Raw genomic sequence first — 14,422 nt, forward strand, 5'->3', positions numbered from 1 at the left:
ACGTTGCAATAACTCCATTTTCAAACGGTCTGGGTCATCGTTCACACACGGAAAAAAAAAGAAACTCTCCGCTGCCACGTCATTAGTGAAATAAAACATAATCGAAGTTATTAACTTGAAAAGAAAGCATTAACACACTTTGGCTAATACCACCAAATGGGATTAGGCAAATTGGTTGATTTTCATTTGTATTCCTTCACGTTGAGAACTGCAGACGTCCATGCTGTAAAATATCCTATGCTGTCCAATAATGGTATACTAATATTAAATACATTACATGAGAACAATGTTTGCTTTCAGCAAGCCAGTAACACACATATGTACAGTTACATATGTATACAGTATATACAAAGCCTTTACTATATATTTTGCAAATTAAATAATTAAATACTGATAATACTGACATCTTTACAGAGTTCTTCCATTAAATAAAAAATACACTTTCCCCTTTACTTCATTGTTTAAGAGATCTGTGTATTTAAAACCATGTTTTCTGTTTTTCATTGTCATTTCATTGAATCCTTGTTTAGGAATAGGCATGTTTTTCTTCACAGCTGGAAAGGCATGCATGGTCCAGTGGTCCAGGCCCTTTATATAGAATAATGCCTCAGTCCTTCCCCATCATTTCTGCTTTGTGTTCGGATTGGTGCTTCGCTGTTGATCCTGAAGAAGTCCTTTCGTTTGACTTGGGCTATTGATTGGAGTGCTCAAGATATTGTAAAAACAATTCTAAATGACATTGACATAAGATTGAACATTTTAACATATGAGCCCGTGCTTTAGGGTCTACATTATTAACAATAAATCCTGCATATGCAATAAAAACAACATTCTCTTTGCTTTTTGTATTGTTCACCCAGGAGAAACGGTCATAGCTGCGAGTACCAACACACCTGTGAGTTTCTGACCCAGCTGAACTCCGTTACGGTGGCGAACTTTCAATTGACCTTGGATAGTTTTCATTTTAACCTCTGCTCATCATAAGCAACCTAAAATGTTATATCTTCCAGCAGAAAATAATTGCAAATGTTCCAAATGTAAGAAACTTTGATATTTTCAAATAAAGGTTAAACTAAGACCTCCGATGAACAAAAAAACTGGGACTCCAGTGCAATGCATTGTGTGGTCTAAAGGGACAAAATGATATTTCTCAATTTTTCTAACCCATTTTTTTTTTTACAAAACCGATTTGTTTCACATTCGCATAGTGCCACGTCCTAAATTTAAAAAGGTTAAATAAAATTCTTAGTTTTTTTTTGGGGGGGGGGGGACAAATTCCGATTTGCATCAAAGAGCTCTGAAAATTCTCACTTTGTCACAATAGAAGTGTGCGAATAGCAGCAGCCTTGGTCTTCTTTCTGAATACTGCTTAAAGCCTCAACTCAGGTAGGTGACGAAGCATCAAACATGTCAAATGATGTTACATTGAACAGTTTTCTTTTAGCCCGTCTCTTTGAAACTCCCTCATCTTTTGAAGTCACAGTCCGTGCTGGATCATCTGGTGGAGCCTCATCAGATGCGTTGGTTGTGCGGTCATCTGCCATGGACAGTACTTCCGGACACTGTTTTCCCAAACACACCTCACCTTGAGTCACTTCTGCTGCGGAAGGGTTTAAGGAAAACAGGCTAAGCGCATGTGGACTGGTGTTTTTTTGTTCCTTTTTCCTTTTCTTATGTTTTCTATGCTGCTTCCTGTCATTTGCTAGGTTCATGTTCAGGTCTTGCAAACCAAGCCCAGATAGATTGGACTCTTCAATCTCCTGCTCTTGGGAAGAAGATAACTCATTGCGAGTTACAAGAGAAGCCTCTCTGCTGTTCTCATAGCTGCTCACGAGGTCTTCTGAAGAACTCAGATGGGATCTGGAGCCTAACCCTACAGATGTTCGTTTCATCTTTTTGGACAGCCTCATTTTGCATGTCCACCTACTGCCATTGCCTGTCAACTCGGTTCCTTCCATTACACTCCCTCCTCGAAGTGTCTCCATGATCTCGTTTCCATCTGCTCTTATTCCTTCAGATAAAGACTCGCTATACGCCGTCTTCTGCCTTTTCTTCTTCCTCTGCAGCTCTGCCGTGTCCCTGGAATCAAGCACTGTGACCTCCACGGTGTTCTCGTCTCCCCTGCTCTCAGAAGCTGAGAGTCCAGCCGGATCGTCAGCACTCTCGCCAGTCGGCGTTCCGTCCGTGTTCTCAGAAAGCATCTCGGCTTTTCGTCTCCCTTCTCCCTTTCTCTTTGCCCTTTTTTCTTTTTTCTTCTCCCCCTTCTCTTCTCTCGCAGCGTCGGGATCATCGTCCTTGCTTTTCATCCTTCTAGTCATCTCTAGATGACGTGGCGAAGTATCAGACGGACCACCTTCGTTCCTCTGCTCTAAAGTATCAGGGCCGTCTGCCGCAAGACTGCTCTCAGAACGGACGCTGTCTGAATTTTCTGTTCTCTGGCTTAAGGGTTCCTGTACGTCTCCACCCTCCTCTCTCACTGTTTTCTTCTTTTTCTTTTTTCGTTCCTCTTCATCGCTTTTAGTCTTGGTCACAGTAACCTGCATGGGCTCTGCGTCTTCCACTTGGATTGTTTCTAATGCAACGTCTGGATTCTGTGCACAGCGTCCGCTTACAGTAGTCCTGCTCCCCACCGCACTTGTGCGAAGTTCATGCCTGATTTCCCGCAGGTTTTCACTGCTCACAGTGTGAGCCGATGGCTCAGGGAGGGGGCCACTCCCACTCGCTTCCTCACCTTTGTGGCGTTTTCTTTTCTTCTTCTTCTTCCTTCCTTTCTCATCACACACCGCTTCAGGCGTCGTGTCCTGCAACACGTCACTGGCGCCTTCAAGCCCCAGTTCTCCAAACCCACAGGCATCTGACGATGACCTCTCGCCCTTCCGTGGCCCAAAGGCGTTGCGACAAGCTGCAAACATGTCTCCGATGTCTGAACTGCTGCTCTGAGAGACGTGCTGAGCTTCATCGCCGGCTATGTCACAGTCCCGAGGAGCAGCTTCCTGCTGGCCTGAGTTCACACGCATGGCTGTCTGCGCCTCACCAATTAATGGCTCAATGATCAATCCATTTTCAGCTCTTTCTACAGCCTCTTTTCTGTTTTTGTACCTATTTTTTCTCTTTGACTCTCTGCTGTGCTTTTCCCTTTTCCTTTTCTTCCACTTCGCCATCAGTTCCTCTTGCTCTCCGGGATCTAGCAACTGGGCCTCAGGTGCCGAAACCCTGCCCTTACTCTGTGCCTTCTCTCTCGGGTCAGGTGGCAGTCCAAAGTCGTCTGCGGCCTCACTCAAGCACCTTTTACTTTCCCTCTTCTCCTTCTTGCTCCTCGACTGTTCTGTGCCTGTAGAATCCAGCTCTACAGCCCCATCCAGCCTTTCTTTCACACCTCCCTTCTGCTCCCTGTCCCCGTGTTGTGACCCAGAGCACTTTTTCTTTTTCCTCTTCTGAATAAAACAGCTCAGGTCCTGGAATGAAACAATTAAAAGCCATTTTAATTAATCCGATGGGTATTGACCTCTTTCCAATTTCAAATTTTAATGAAGAAATAAATGCGTCGGCCTTTATGTTTGTTGAATAGAAAAAGAAAGTGTGTACTATGCCATTGCATTTAAACAGTTTAACAAAAGGTTTACTGTAATTCCTATTCATAGTAGCAATTGCACCTGAAGTTTGCTTATTGCACTTTTTATGCACAGGGTTGTTCTGTATAAAGAGCATGAATACCGCATTAAACGTAACCAAGACACAAATGTTATGTAACAAATATTATATAATAACACAACATTACAGATATTTTATTATTTTGGTCTAAGCTTTTTTTAAATCTATAAAATATTCAAAGTTAAAGAATAAGTGTTTAAGTGTTAAGGTTTATAGACTATTGTGTATAATCCTGGTTAACTAAAGTCAAAACGTTAAAACGTGCAGTGTTACAAAGAAATACATAATAGATAATCATAATTCTCAATTATTCTGCAGATCAGCCAAACAACTCTTTACATCTTTTGTACTCCAAACAGCGCGTGTATCTAGCTGTGGGAAACCCATGAAAAGAAACATTAGGTGTTACACAACTAAAAATGACATAAGGAAAAAAGCAATTAATCCTACAGATCACGCCATGTCATGATTTACTATACAGGACGGTACTGCTTTAGTTTAAGGCAGTGTAAATAAATGTCATGTAAGACAATAATAAAGAGAACGTTACCACTAGTTTGACATCATCTCTGTGGTCATCCTCAGACTGATCTCTTGCTCTGGATATTCACAAACACACACAGGAAGGAGAGAGCACAAACCACAATTAAGCCACCCATCAAGATCAGGTACTTCATTCCAAAAATAAAAAACACTTCCTAGCAAAAGGAAATTTACAGTATCACTTAGGAAGCACTTCCCCAAAGCTAGATATTAAACTGTCTACCTCCGAGTGTCCCAAAGAAGGCAACAGAATTCCAGCGCTTAGCGTCACAATACAATAAGATTTTTTTTTTATTGAAATAAAAAACGGAGCATGTACAACTTAGAAGACACGGGGATCACACTTGCTGCATTTTTCCCCAGTTCACACAAAACGGACTTACTCCGGCTCCGGCGTGGGAGAGATTGCTCTCTTCTCTTCCAGGCCACTGTAACCATCCGCGGCGCAGACCGTACTCGGCGAATTGATCAGACTGCTGAGACACCTCCGACCCTTGACTTTTATCACGCACTTCAGAAATCCTCCGAGTGCCGCTTGCTGTTCAACAATAGTGGAAAAATAATACTAAATGTCAAAATATCGTGAAATTTGACACCCGTTTTGTAATGCCTGGGAGGTGATCTTATGTCATTGTGCTTATTGGTCAGGATATCGTACAGGCAAGCTGATGCAGAGATTCCCTGGCTTCTTTCAGGAAAAGGGTGGATAACATCCTTCAACTAATTAACTGTTTCCAAAGGAGATAGATGGCCTCCTCTCGTATGTCCCTAAACCGACAGGCTGAAGGAACTGAACCTTTTTAGTCTTGAACACAGAAGATTAAGAGGTGACCTAAACCCAATATTCAAAATCCATTCCCAAATAATTTCTTCCGAATAAACAGTGAAACACAAACCTGAGGGTGCAAGCAAAACCTACAAAGAAGCGCTCTTTAAACAAAGAACAGGAGTCAGGCCTTTACACTAAGGGTAGTGGGACTGTGGAACAAGCTGCACAGCCACGGTGTTGAAGCCAATACGCTGGCTTCTTTCAAGAAATTGTTGAGATTTGTCAGATTAACTACTTATTGATTAACTAGGATAGATTGGTCTCCTCTCTTTTATAGATTGTTGGCCTTTACATTCTCATGACAATTTGAATGGCATTTGGATAAAAAAACTAAACATCACTTCAAAAATATAAACAATGAATTCACCAAAATACATTATCTACTCTATATTAAGGGTGGTGATCACTCAGAATGTAACAATGACTGGTAGGACAATTGTGTAAGTCTCTCTTTGATCTGCATCTAATTTTTTATCATAATAATGAATCCACTTTTCCATCAGAACAGTGTAATAAAGAAAACTGGGGGGGGGGAGGGGACTGTTCTGTATCTGATCAATGTTCAGACACAACATAAAAAACCCGTTCACAATGACATGAATTCTGTTACATCTGACAGACTAAAAGTGACAAAAGAATAGGTGCAATGAGACAATTCTGGCAATTCAAAGAAAAAGACCTTTGTCCTGTTCTATCAGCACTGACTGTTAATTTTTTTACAGCTATTAAAGACAATCAACAGATCGAGAGGAAATGACCGTTTTTTTTTTTACCTCGTAGGTTAAGATCTTGCTTTTGGGCAGGTGCTTCATTCTGTAAAACTCTCCGAGGAAAGGGAATTCCAGCCCTTTCCAGATCATCACCTTCCTGACCTTCTCCCTTCTCTGCTTTGGCCTAGGGCTGGTCTTGGCAGGCCTCTTGTGTAAGGCCCTCTGTTTGTGCAGCGTCCCGTCTGGGCTTCGGCTCTCCCTCTCATCGCTCTCGCCCCCGCCCAGGGCCCCCGTCCCCCCTCGCCCATCGCCGAGGTCGCGGTCCTTCTGTGGGCGCTCCCGTCTCCCCCTCCTCAAGACCCCCGGACTGCACTGCGTTTGAAACAGGCTGTCATCGGACTCGCTGAAAGACAGGATGAAGACGTCAACACCCTCCCGCCCAACAGACAGGGGCTCGTTTCACAGATACCTACAGGCAACGTCAAAACACACAGAGACACATAAAGGCAGTGGAGTGGAGGTATCTGTTTTTTAGATTTGGCTCAATCTTTTCTTGTTGTTCAGACATTTGGTTGTACAAAGAGAAAAGTATTACAACAACAAACAATCCCAGCATAGGTCTTTGACACAACAAGCTACTTAATTAGAAGTAACTGGACACTTATCCTGCATTGGAACAGATCAGAAGGTCCAGTACACAGTATTTGACTATAGATAGATAGATACTTTATTGATCCCGTGAGGGAAATTGCAGTGCAACAGCAGCTTAACACACACAACACAGCCACAGTGTAACGAATTATATAATAATAGTACAATACATACAATACAATACAAGAGTTACTCACAGTCCGGACTCACAAGAACAAACTAGAACAGAACAGTACACAGAAAATCGTATCACACTCATATCACACATATGAATATAAATATAGATGTAACTATAGATATAAATATAAATGTATTGCACAGGTCCCTGGCATATATTGCACAAAAAGTGGTTGTAAACGGGAAAAAGAAAAAGAAAAAGAAAGAGAACAGATGTAGCAGTAGATGTGTAGATGCGTTTAGTCCAGAAACAGGTCACTGTCGAGGTTGCCTCTGCCAACACGCAAGGTGGATGCGTTGTACAGTCCTATCCTTGCACCAGTGACTTGGTTGTGTTTTTTTCACCCACTGCCTCTGTATCTTTATTTGTGCTCCAATAAACAAGGCTGTTATTGTTATAGAAGCTAACTGGGGTTTAAATACAAGACTGCCAACATCATGTGATGTAGCTGATGTGTGGGGAGCGTTCTGGCGCACTATGGCTGCCGTCGCATCATCCAGGTGGGGGCTGCACACTGGTGATGGTGGAGGGGATCCCCATTACCTTTAAAGCGCTTTGAGTGGAGTGTCCAGAAAAAAGCTATATAAGTGTAAGCAATTATTATTATCATGCCAGCTTGCTCTCACCTATCTGATGACACTGCAGGTGGTTTCTGAGGGGCACTCGTGACACATGTTGTGGACTCTGCCGCTCCATTGTCTCTGGTGTGACATGGCATCATGCCCGAGATGGCTCCAAGCTCTGGCTCAGTGTCCATAACGATCTCTTCCGTCTCAGGCACAATGCCATCCTGGGAGTGCTCTGCGGGATTCTCCATGTCCGACACATAGGTCACGTCGCTGTCAGAAGCGGCCATGTCTGACGGGCGGTGTCGCGTTACATAGACATGTTCTTACAATCCCCTTCCATTTCCTAACGCCCTTCAATTCCTTCTGGTCTGAAAAAAAAGCACGTAGCCCATTTCGGGGGGTTATGCCGCGTCAGGAAGTTGTCCCTGAAAATGAAACAAAACAGAACTTGACAAAATGCACATGCAGCCTGTATGTACATTACTCTACCGTATAACCCGGTTAAAAAAACGAGGATTTCTGGACCAAAAAAGGGCATTAATGCTTCTTAAAATATCTACGCATTATGATGTAAGTGTGCCGTTCTAGGAATGAAAATAAACATGGATAAAGCGCTTCACACTAGGAACCTGCCCCCCCCTCCGTGTCTATTATGATTGCAAGCCTCCGATCTGAATTTATTTTGGAAAACCTATACCCCACCCCACCCCGCACGAAACAGCAGTTTCAACTAAACGCACTTCAGCCTTTCAGGAAAACTCTACCCACAGCAGACAGTAAAACCTGCAACACTGTGTCTACGCAGGGTGAAGAAACTTTAAAAGCACTGAAGCAAGACAGGATAAGCTCTGTATTAACACACGTGAATCTCCGACACCTGGCGCTACATATGCATATACACGCATATTATTGTACCTTGACTCGGTTTATCACGATGAGCATGATGGAATTTAGGAGAGTTTCAGCGAACCGTTTCTGTAATCGCTGCTGAAAGAGAAATAATCTCTGCAAATCGACTCGACTATGGGGGCATCTGCGAATTCAAAACAGAAGAGCTATGGTTGACAATGTGTAACTATAGCAGAACTATTGCTCATTTTATCTGCTAGCGCCACCTACTTAGGAGGTGTGGAATGCCCGCTATTAATATAGTTGTGCTACAACGTGCATGTGAGCTACAGTAGGTACAATGACAGATTAATTTCCAGGTATAAAATACAGTCACACATTGTACTTACAAGGACAAACGGGTACATTTTGGACAAAGCAGGAGTTTAACGTAGATTCCAAAATAATTGTAAATGAACATAATTCGTTCACATCGTTTAACCCCTAAACTTTGCGACATGAAATAAAAAAGACCTACTCGTGAAAAATATTATCTAATAGTAAAACATGAATTAAGTTGAGAAGCTACCCAATCACACTACCGGATGAAAAATCCAAAGATGGGTGAAATAATATGTAGAAACATTTGCACTGCAATGCAACCATTATAGTACTTCAGTATTCATTCTACCATTGACACAACAGATGGCACAATGAGTACTCATGGTCACATCCAAAATATTAGACACTCAAACCTGGTGGAAAATTTTAATATTGGAAAGTTTCAACCTGCGTCATTTTTGGAGATCCGTTGTGTTTATTTGCTGATATATAAAAAAGTTTAACTTTCATTAGCTTTTATTACCCTGTTGGAGTTGCGTCTTAATTATCACACTAATGCACACTGTACAGCATCAGAAACTTGAATCAGAAGAAACTTTGAGTTATTAAGTTAGTAAGAAACTTATCTTGAACGCAACCCGGGGATTCTATGATATCGTCTGATGGACAACCATACACAAACTATGAGTTCAGAGTTTCATTCTGCAAGCACAAAAACACTTCTCATGAGTTCAACTCCATCTATCGGTGACTGTCGTCGTTACGTTACGTTTCAGTACATATACTTGGGTGTAGATAACAGTTTCATGAAACCAAAACGCATTATTAAAAGCTTGTTTTGCGCATTGAACTAGGAGCAAATTAAGACAGGCACCAATGAATATTTAATGAACTGAAACGTGTTTAAATTAAATAAGTAAACCAAAGACATACTTCAAAAGAACATAAATATCGCAGAAAGATTCCATTCGGCCCATATTGTTTCTTTTGAGTTACGTTTTGATACCAAAATCTCATCCAGTCGTTTGACGGTTTACTATGCGTGGGGCGTTTCTTCCAGTATGAAAAGAAATGCTTCATGCTCTTTAATGGACTTTTAATTTCCACCTGTGGTTCATGTTTCGTTCGTGTTTCACCAGTGTTGACTCTGCATCTGTCCTCTAATTTCATTTTGACAATACCATTCATGAGTTTGAATATCAGGTGATATTGCAACATTTTCCATTAGCAATCCGTTTCCTTCAAAGCGTGCGTGGTTTTTAAGATCCGAGTTCTGATTTAAAATAATTATTTTACAAACTAAACTCATCTGGATATAACATAAACCGAGTTGCTTTCCAACGCCCAGGTTATTTTGATTTTGTTAAAACCTGCTCGAGAAGGAACTGATCAAATAACTTAATATACAAATCTTAAAGAGAAAATACTATTAGTTTTAATACAGTCTTTTTGGAATGAGAATTCCACACATTGTTGTATGAAGTTTTTTTCAATCGAACGAATTCAAAAGCGTATGCAAAAGAATGGTGTTATAATGTAACCGAGTTTATAGCAGTTGCAAAACTACATACAAACCCGAGACAGCTGTTTCTTTCTGTGAAAAGTGATGGGTCTCAGCAAATGCGTGTCAATGAGACGCAGCCTGTAAAATTATTTTCTTAGTGTTTCGCGCCACCTGCTGGATATTAAAGAAAGAGTACTCGGAGTCAAAATAAGGGAAAAAGACAACCAATCACAATTTACAGTTGGCCATCCCTAGTTCAGGACTTCAACCTCTGCTGATTTAGCAAGAAGAACGGCTGAATTCAAAATGACCGAAAAGTTTGAGCTCTTTGTCCCAAAACTAGAGGAATTATCTGAAGGTATGCAGTTCCTTTTAAAACTTTCATTGTTCCTCCTTAAGGAATCGTTTCATATCATCATAACAACTAGATTGTATATTGTGCATATTCTACTACTTCAGTTGCATAATTATTCCCTTTTAGCTTTTATCTAACGGGATATCTGAACAATGCATAAGCATGTCTTGTTTTCTTTGCAAATTGAGCTGACAGAATATCATCCCATATTTTGGGGTTTTCAGTGTTGCAGAATGGACTGAAGGAAAACTTCGCTGATGTGCACGTTTCTGTGGTTGAATGTCCAGATCTTTCCCAGGATCCATTTAGGTTTCCAGCCAAGGGTAAGTCAGTAATCTCTCCAGTTTGTTTGCTGGGATTCAGCTCCTTATTGTTTAGTTAGTTTAACACCCGAAGCAATGTGAGACAAGAAATGCTTTGTCACCTGTTACTGAAACACTTCGTGTGCTTTTAATCTTATTTCTTCTTCTTGAATGCAAGAATCAATACAAAAATTAAACATTCAGAGTCTGGTATGTTCTCCCCGACAGGAATTTGTGGTAAACCTCGGATAACCGATGTAGGAGGTGTGCCATATCTGATTCCCGTGGCACAGCTGGATAAGGTTAGAGTCTAAAATATCTGTTATAACGGCAGGGTGCTTCATTCACCTACGAAAGGAATTCTATATGGCAAGTGCATTGCTTCAGATATCAAAACCAATGCAAAGTGGCTGGCTTGTTCTCTCTTTTATGATGGAAAGAAGTTTCAAGAATGTTGTTTTCATCTGCAGTACAAAAGGTTCAATTAAGCCAACCCTGCTGACTCATTGCCTAAAAACAGATACCGTGTAAGATTATTGCCCATGCTGGTGAGTTGTGTTTTGAGACCAGGGCGCTTCGGTTTTGTGTAGTTCAGGAAAGACTGTACGCGGAGTGAACTGTAGGCTTTCTTTCTCTCCTAGGTCTATGACATGGACACTGTTGCTAAGGAAGTAGAACTACCTGGAGCGTTCATTCTTGGGGCAGGGGCCACTTCATCTAAAAGTGTAGGAATGAACGCTGAGGTAATGTTTGTTGACATGATTCTAGAGCTGTGCTACTTCCGCTCCACTCCATTGCAGAATTCTACTGCAGCCAGCACCCAGGCTGTTACTGCAGTCTGGTTGATTCGCAATCTGATACCTTCGGTTCTGGCTGAAGCAAAATTCTGTCACACCAGGGAAATGAAAAGGCCACAGGTCGAGTGGTCCTGTTCTGTAGCTCTAATTTAAAACCCCTTTCTGAGCAATTTTATAATCACATGAGAATCCCTCAAAGGAACAAAAGAACATATGATAAAGAGGCACAAAGCTTTTAAATAATCTGGAAATAAAGCAGCTGCACTGTTTTGTAAGAGTAATGTACCCAAACAAATAAGAAGGTGTGGGATTTGGTTCAGTTTGTTTTTGCTGAAGATGAAATTTACTAACTAGAGAAATCTACTCACAAAGAAACCTATTAGTCGGATAAAACAATAACACATTTTATAAAGCACTATTAAGTGGAGAATGTGATGGTGAGATGGAGCTATGAATTCTGCAAAGCCGTTCTGCAATGTCCCACAATTCTGTATTCTAAGGTTCTGTCTCCTCTTCCAGCTGATACCTCTGGTTCGAACAGAAAATGATGGGATGTCAGCAGTGAACAGGAGCTACTACGCATCTATCAATCCGGTTGATGACAAATGCCTGCTGGAGAAATACAGCGATAAGTTCAAGGATTGTGATTTTGGACTCCTTGCTAATCTTTACGCATGCGAAGGGAAATCTGGAAAGGCAAGAACTGTTGAAGGCTGTATGAGGTGCTAAGGAGCATGGCAGGTGTTGTTCTCAATATGATGCAATGACCACTGTTTATTGGTTAGTGGTTAGGCACCTAGTTTTAAGCAATGCTATTCTGTCTTAATACAAGTGGGACCTGAGCTTTGCACTGCCCACTTAACACTTTGAATTTGATCTTCTATTTTAGTATTGTGTCATGGGCATGTGATCATGCAATACAGAATCCCATTGAATCTACGAACAGTGTTGGGGTTAGAAAGTAGGAGTTCCATTAGCTTAAGTGACAGATTCTGTGGGGTGAGGTAGAAATGAGAAGAAATAAGGATGAAGACAGCATTGTATTCGACAGACTCAGAGTTGTCACTGATACATGTGTGTATATTTGATAAGGTATTTCTGGAAGAGAGAGGACCAAGATGAAAATTGCTTGCCTGATATTTACTGTCAGGCATAATTCACATCGCTCTTGCATAATGATTTTTGTGGTTAAGAAGGATAGAATTATTGCAATATTATTGCAGATGAGGATGAGTTCACGGTCAAAGATCCTTTTTGTTTTCTGTAGCAGAAACTAAACATGAGTTACTCCAGACAATCATTAATGAACAGCTTTGGCAATCTTTAAACCATGTTTTTTTTTTAACAGGTTATAGAAGTAAAAGCCAGCAGGAGAACTGGAGCGATCAGTCTCGTGACCAGTATGAGGAAGACACTAGAGATGCATTACAATGACAAATATATTGCAATGGGAGGAACCTTTGTGATTCAGAAAGGGAAAGCCAAGACTCATGTTATGGTAAAAATTCCAGTTAGCCATTCCATCTAGAATTTCTCATTTTATGAATCTGAGCTTTGCCTTCACGTCAGAATGTTTTGCGCAGTTTTTTGAGGCTAACAGTGTGTTTTGTCTGTTCCAAAAACATTCTTAAAAAGAGAGATTTTTTTTTCCTGCAGCTCAAACATTCTGCTGCAGCTTGTAGCGCTGCTGATTAAACAATTTCACCCACGAGCGCTTGTCAAGAAGTTCAGAGCGCCGACACGGAACGAGTGCTTTTCTGTTTGTGGAAATAAAAGGAGCAGCCCACCAACAGCGCAGGCTGGCTGTGATTTTCTGTCCTGCTTGATGCTTGCAGCCCCGAGAATTCTCCGCGTGCCCTCTCCACACGGGCGAGGAGGTGAACAAGTGGCTGAAACATTTCGAAATGAGCGCCCCGCTCATCTGCCAGTCGGTGCTCGTGTCCCAGGATCCCGTGAGTAAAACCTGTCCATGAGGTTTCTAAAAATGTGAAAAGTTAGTAGCATTTTAATTAGCTGTGCTTTAGGAAAGTAGAAGCAGCAGAATGCTTAATGCAAATGTGCATTTGCAGTATATGTATGTAGATCTTGACCACATCTATTCTGCAATACAGTTCTTTTCTGTAGGCATATAAGACCTCACCAAAGATTTGTCACTGCAAACATTACACAGCAAATATCTGTATTCTGATATAGCATTCTTGCTCTATTTAGAGTCCACCTGAAAAGGTGTATTTGAAAAAAAAATGTGTAGAAATAATTTTTAAGACAAAACAATCAAAGAGCAGCTCAACATTTGATTTCTATCTTGGGTGCCTGCCTGTGTGAAGATTGCTGTGTTCATGAGAATTTTCTTTTGAGTGCTCTGCATCCTCCAAGGTGTTGTCACATCGTAACCACAAGGAAGCTAACTGGTCTCCCTACTACTTCACTGGCCAAGAACAGACAGACTTGTGCCTCCCATGTTCACGCCCCCTATATTCAGACTCTTTCTCCCATCTCTGCAGGGACTGGACCTGCGACTTGAACACACCCACTGCTTTAGTCATCATGGAGAAGGAGGGCACTACTACACTGACACCACCCCAGATACAGTGGAGTATCTGGGCTACTTCCTGCCTGCCGAGCTCGTGTACCGCATCGACCGGCCTAAGATCACCCACGACATCGGGCGGGACTGAAATCCGGAAGAAAGGGGTTCACCTTTGTTAGATGATCATGATTTTTAAAAAAGTCAGAAACTCAACATTTATTCCTCTTCATTTACTCAAAGGGCTCCTTATTATGTCCTTGCCAGTCCTTTGTCTCTTTGTTGACTAAGAATAAAATGCATTGATTCTTAGTAGCTGCTGCAAAAAAAATAAACATTCATAAATTACTTTGAGCCTCCTTCAGTGTAAGTGCTTTTACTGTATGTGAGAATGAATATGTACACGCTTGTATCAAACAATACATGTCTGCGTTTTGTCTTTGCATTTATTAGTGATCTTGGCAATAGCGATAATTAAAACTGATATCGGGAAATATTGTTTGACATCTTCCTAGCTGTTTCCCAGTGGGCAAAAATACAAAATGCATGCTCACAAAAATGTTGACAGAAGGAAGCACAGTACTTAAATGAAGATTCAGGGACATTTTGCAATCTGTTGCACTAATAATAGTCTAG

At 41.3% G+C, this 14,422-nt stretch overlaps 2 protein-coding genes across 3 annotated transcripts; one reads left to right on the forward strand and one right to left on the reverse strand.

Annotated features, from left to right (window-relative positions):
• Positions 1-177: 177 nt before the first annotated feature.
• On the reverse strand, positions 178-8,200 carry LOC148814233 (uncharacterized). Its single transcript, XM_088906769.1, has 6 exons — positions 8,047-8,200; positions 7,189-7,556; positions 5,797-6,136; positions 4,578-4,732; positions 4,202-4,250; positions 178-3,455 (listed from the first exon to the last, which is right to left on the reverse strand). Exons 2-6 carry the CDS (start codon positions 7,416-7,418, stop codon positions 1,383-1,385), a joined length of 2,847 nt encoding a protein of 948 aa, XP_088762895.1. The 5' UTR covers positions 7,419-7,556; positions 8,047-8,200; the 3' UTR covers positions 178-1,382.
• A 1,841-nt stretch (positions 8,201-10,041) lies between these two features.
• bkgd (beta-keto-L-gulonate decarboxylase) lies at positions 10,042-14,135 on the forward strand. 2 transcript variants are annotated; one of them, XM_088907211.1, is made up of 8 exons: positions 10,042-10,163; positions 10,385-10,483; positions 10,691-10,764; positions 11,104-11,205; positions 11,779-11,955; positions 12,608-12,757; positions 13,095-13,211; positions 13,764-14,135. In XM_088907211.1, exons 1-8 carry the CDS (start codon positions 10,112-10,114, stop codon positions 13,935-13,937), a joined length of 945 nt encoding a protein of 314 aa, XP_088763337.1. In that variant the 5' UTR covers positions 10,042-10,111; the 3' UTR covers positions 13,938-14,135. The 2 variants fall into 2 exon arrangements, with proteins under 2 accessions (XP_088763337.1, XP_088763338.1); XM_088907212.1 differs by lacking the exon at positions 10,691-10,764 and having other exon boundaries at positions 10,055-10,163.
• The last annotated feature ends 287 nt before the right edge of the window (positions 14,136-14,422 follow it).

Source organism: Atractosteus spatula, chromosome 27 (assembly GCF_055471065.1).
Source record: "Atractosteus spatula isolate fAtrSpa1 chromosome 27, fAtrSpa1.hap1, whole genome shotgun sequence".
Lineage (NCBI taxonomy): Eukaryota > Metazoa > Chordata > Actinopteri > Semionotiformes > Lepisosteidae > Atractosteus > Atractosteus spatula.

Excerpts from the sequence above, each read along its gene's own strand:
- LOC148814233 (XM_088906769.1), bottom strand. The coding sequence starts at position 7,418 with ATGGCCGCTTCTGACAGCGACGTGACCTATGTGTCGGACATGGAGAAT. Across the intron at positions 6,137-7,188 it reads CCTGCAGTGTCATCAGATAG|CGAGTCCGATGACAGCCTGT; the intron begins GTGAGAGCAAGC and ends CCTGTCTTTCAG. Across the intron at positions 3,456-4,201 it reads GAGATGATGTCAAACTAGTG|GACCTGAGCTGTTTTATTCA; the intron begins GTAACGTTCTCT and ends GTTTCATTCCAG.
- bkgd (XM_088907211.1), top strand. The coding sequence starts at position 10,112 with ATGACCGAAAAGTTTGAGCTCTTTGTCCCAAAACTAGAGGAATTATCT. Across the intron at positions 12,758-13,094 it reads AAGCCAAGACTCATGTTATG|CCCCGAGAATTCTCCGCGTG; the intron begins GTAAAAATTCCA and ends TGATGCTTGCAG. Across the intron at positions 13,212-13,763 it reads TGCTCGTGTCCCAGGATCCC|GGACTGGACCTGCGACTTGA; the intron begins GTGAGTAAAACC and ends CCATCTCTGCAG.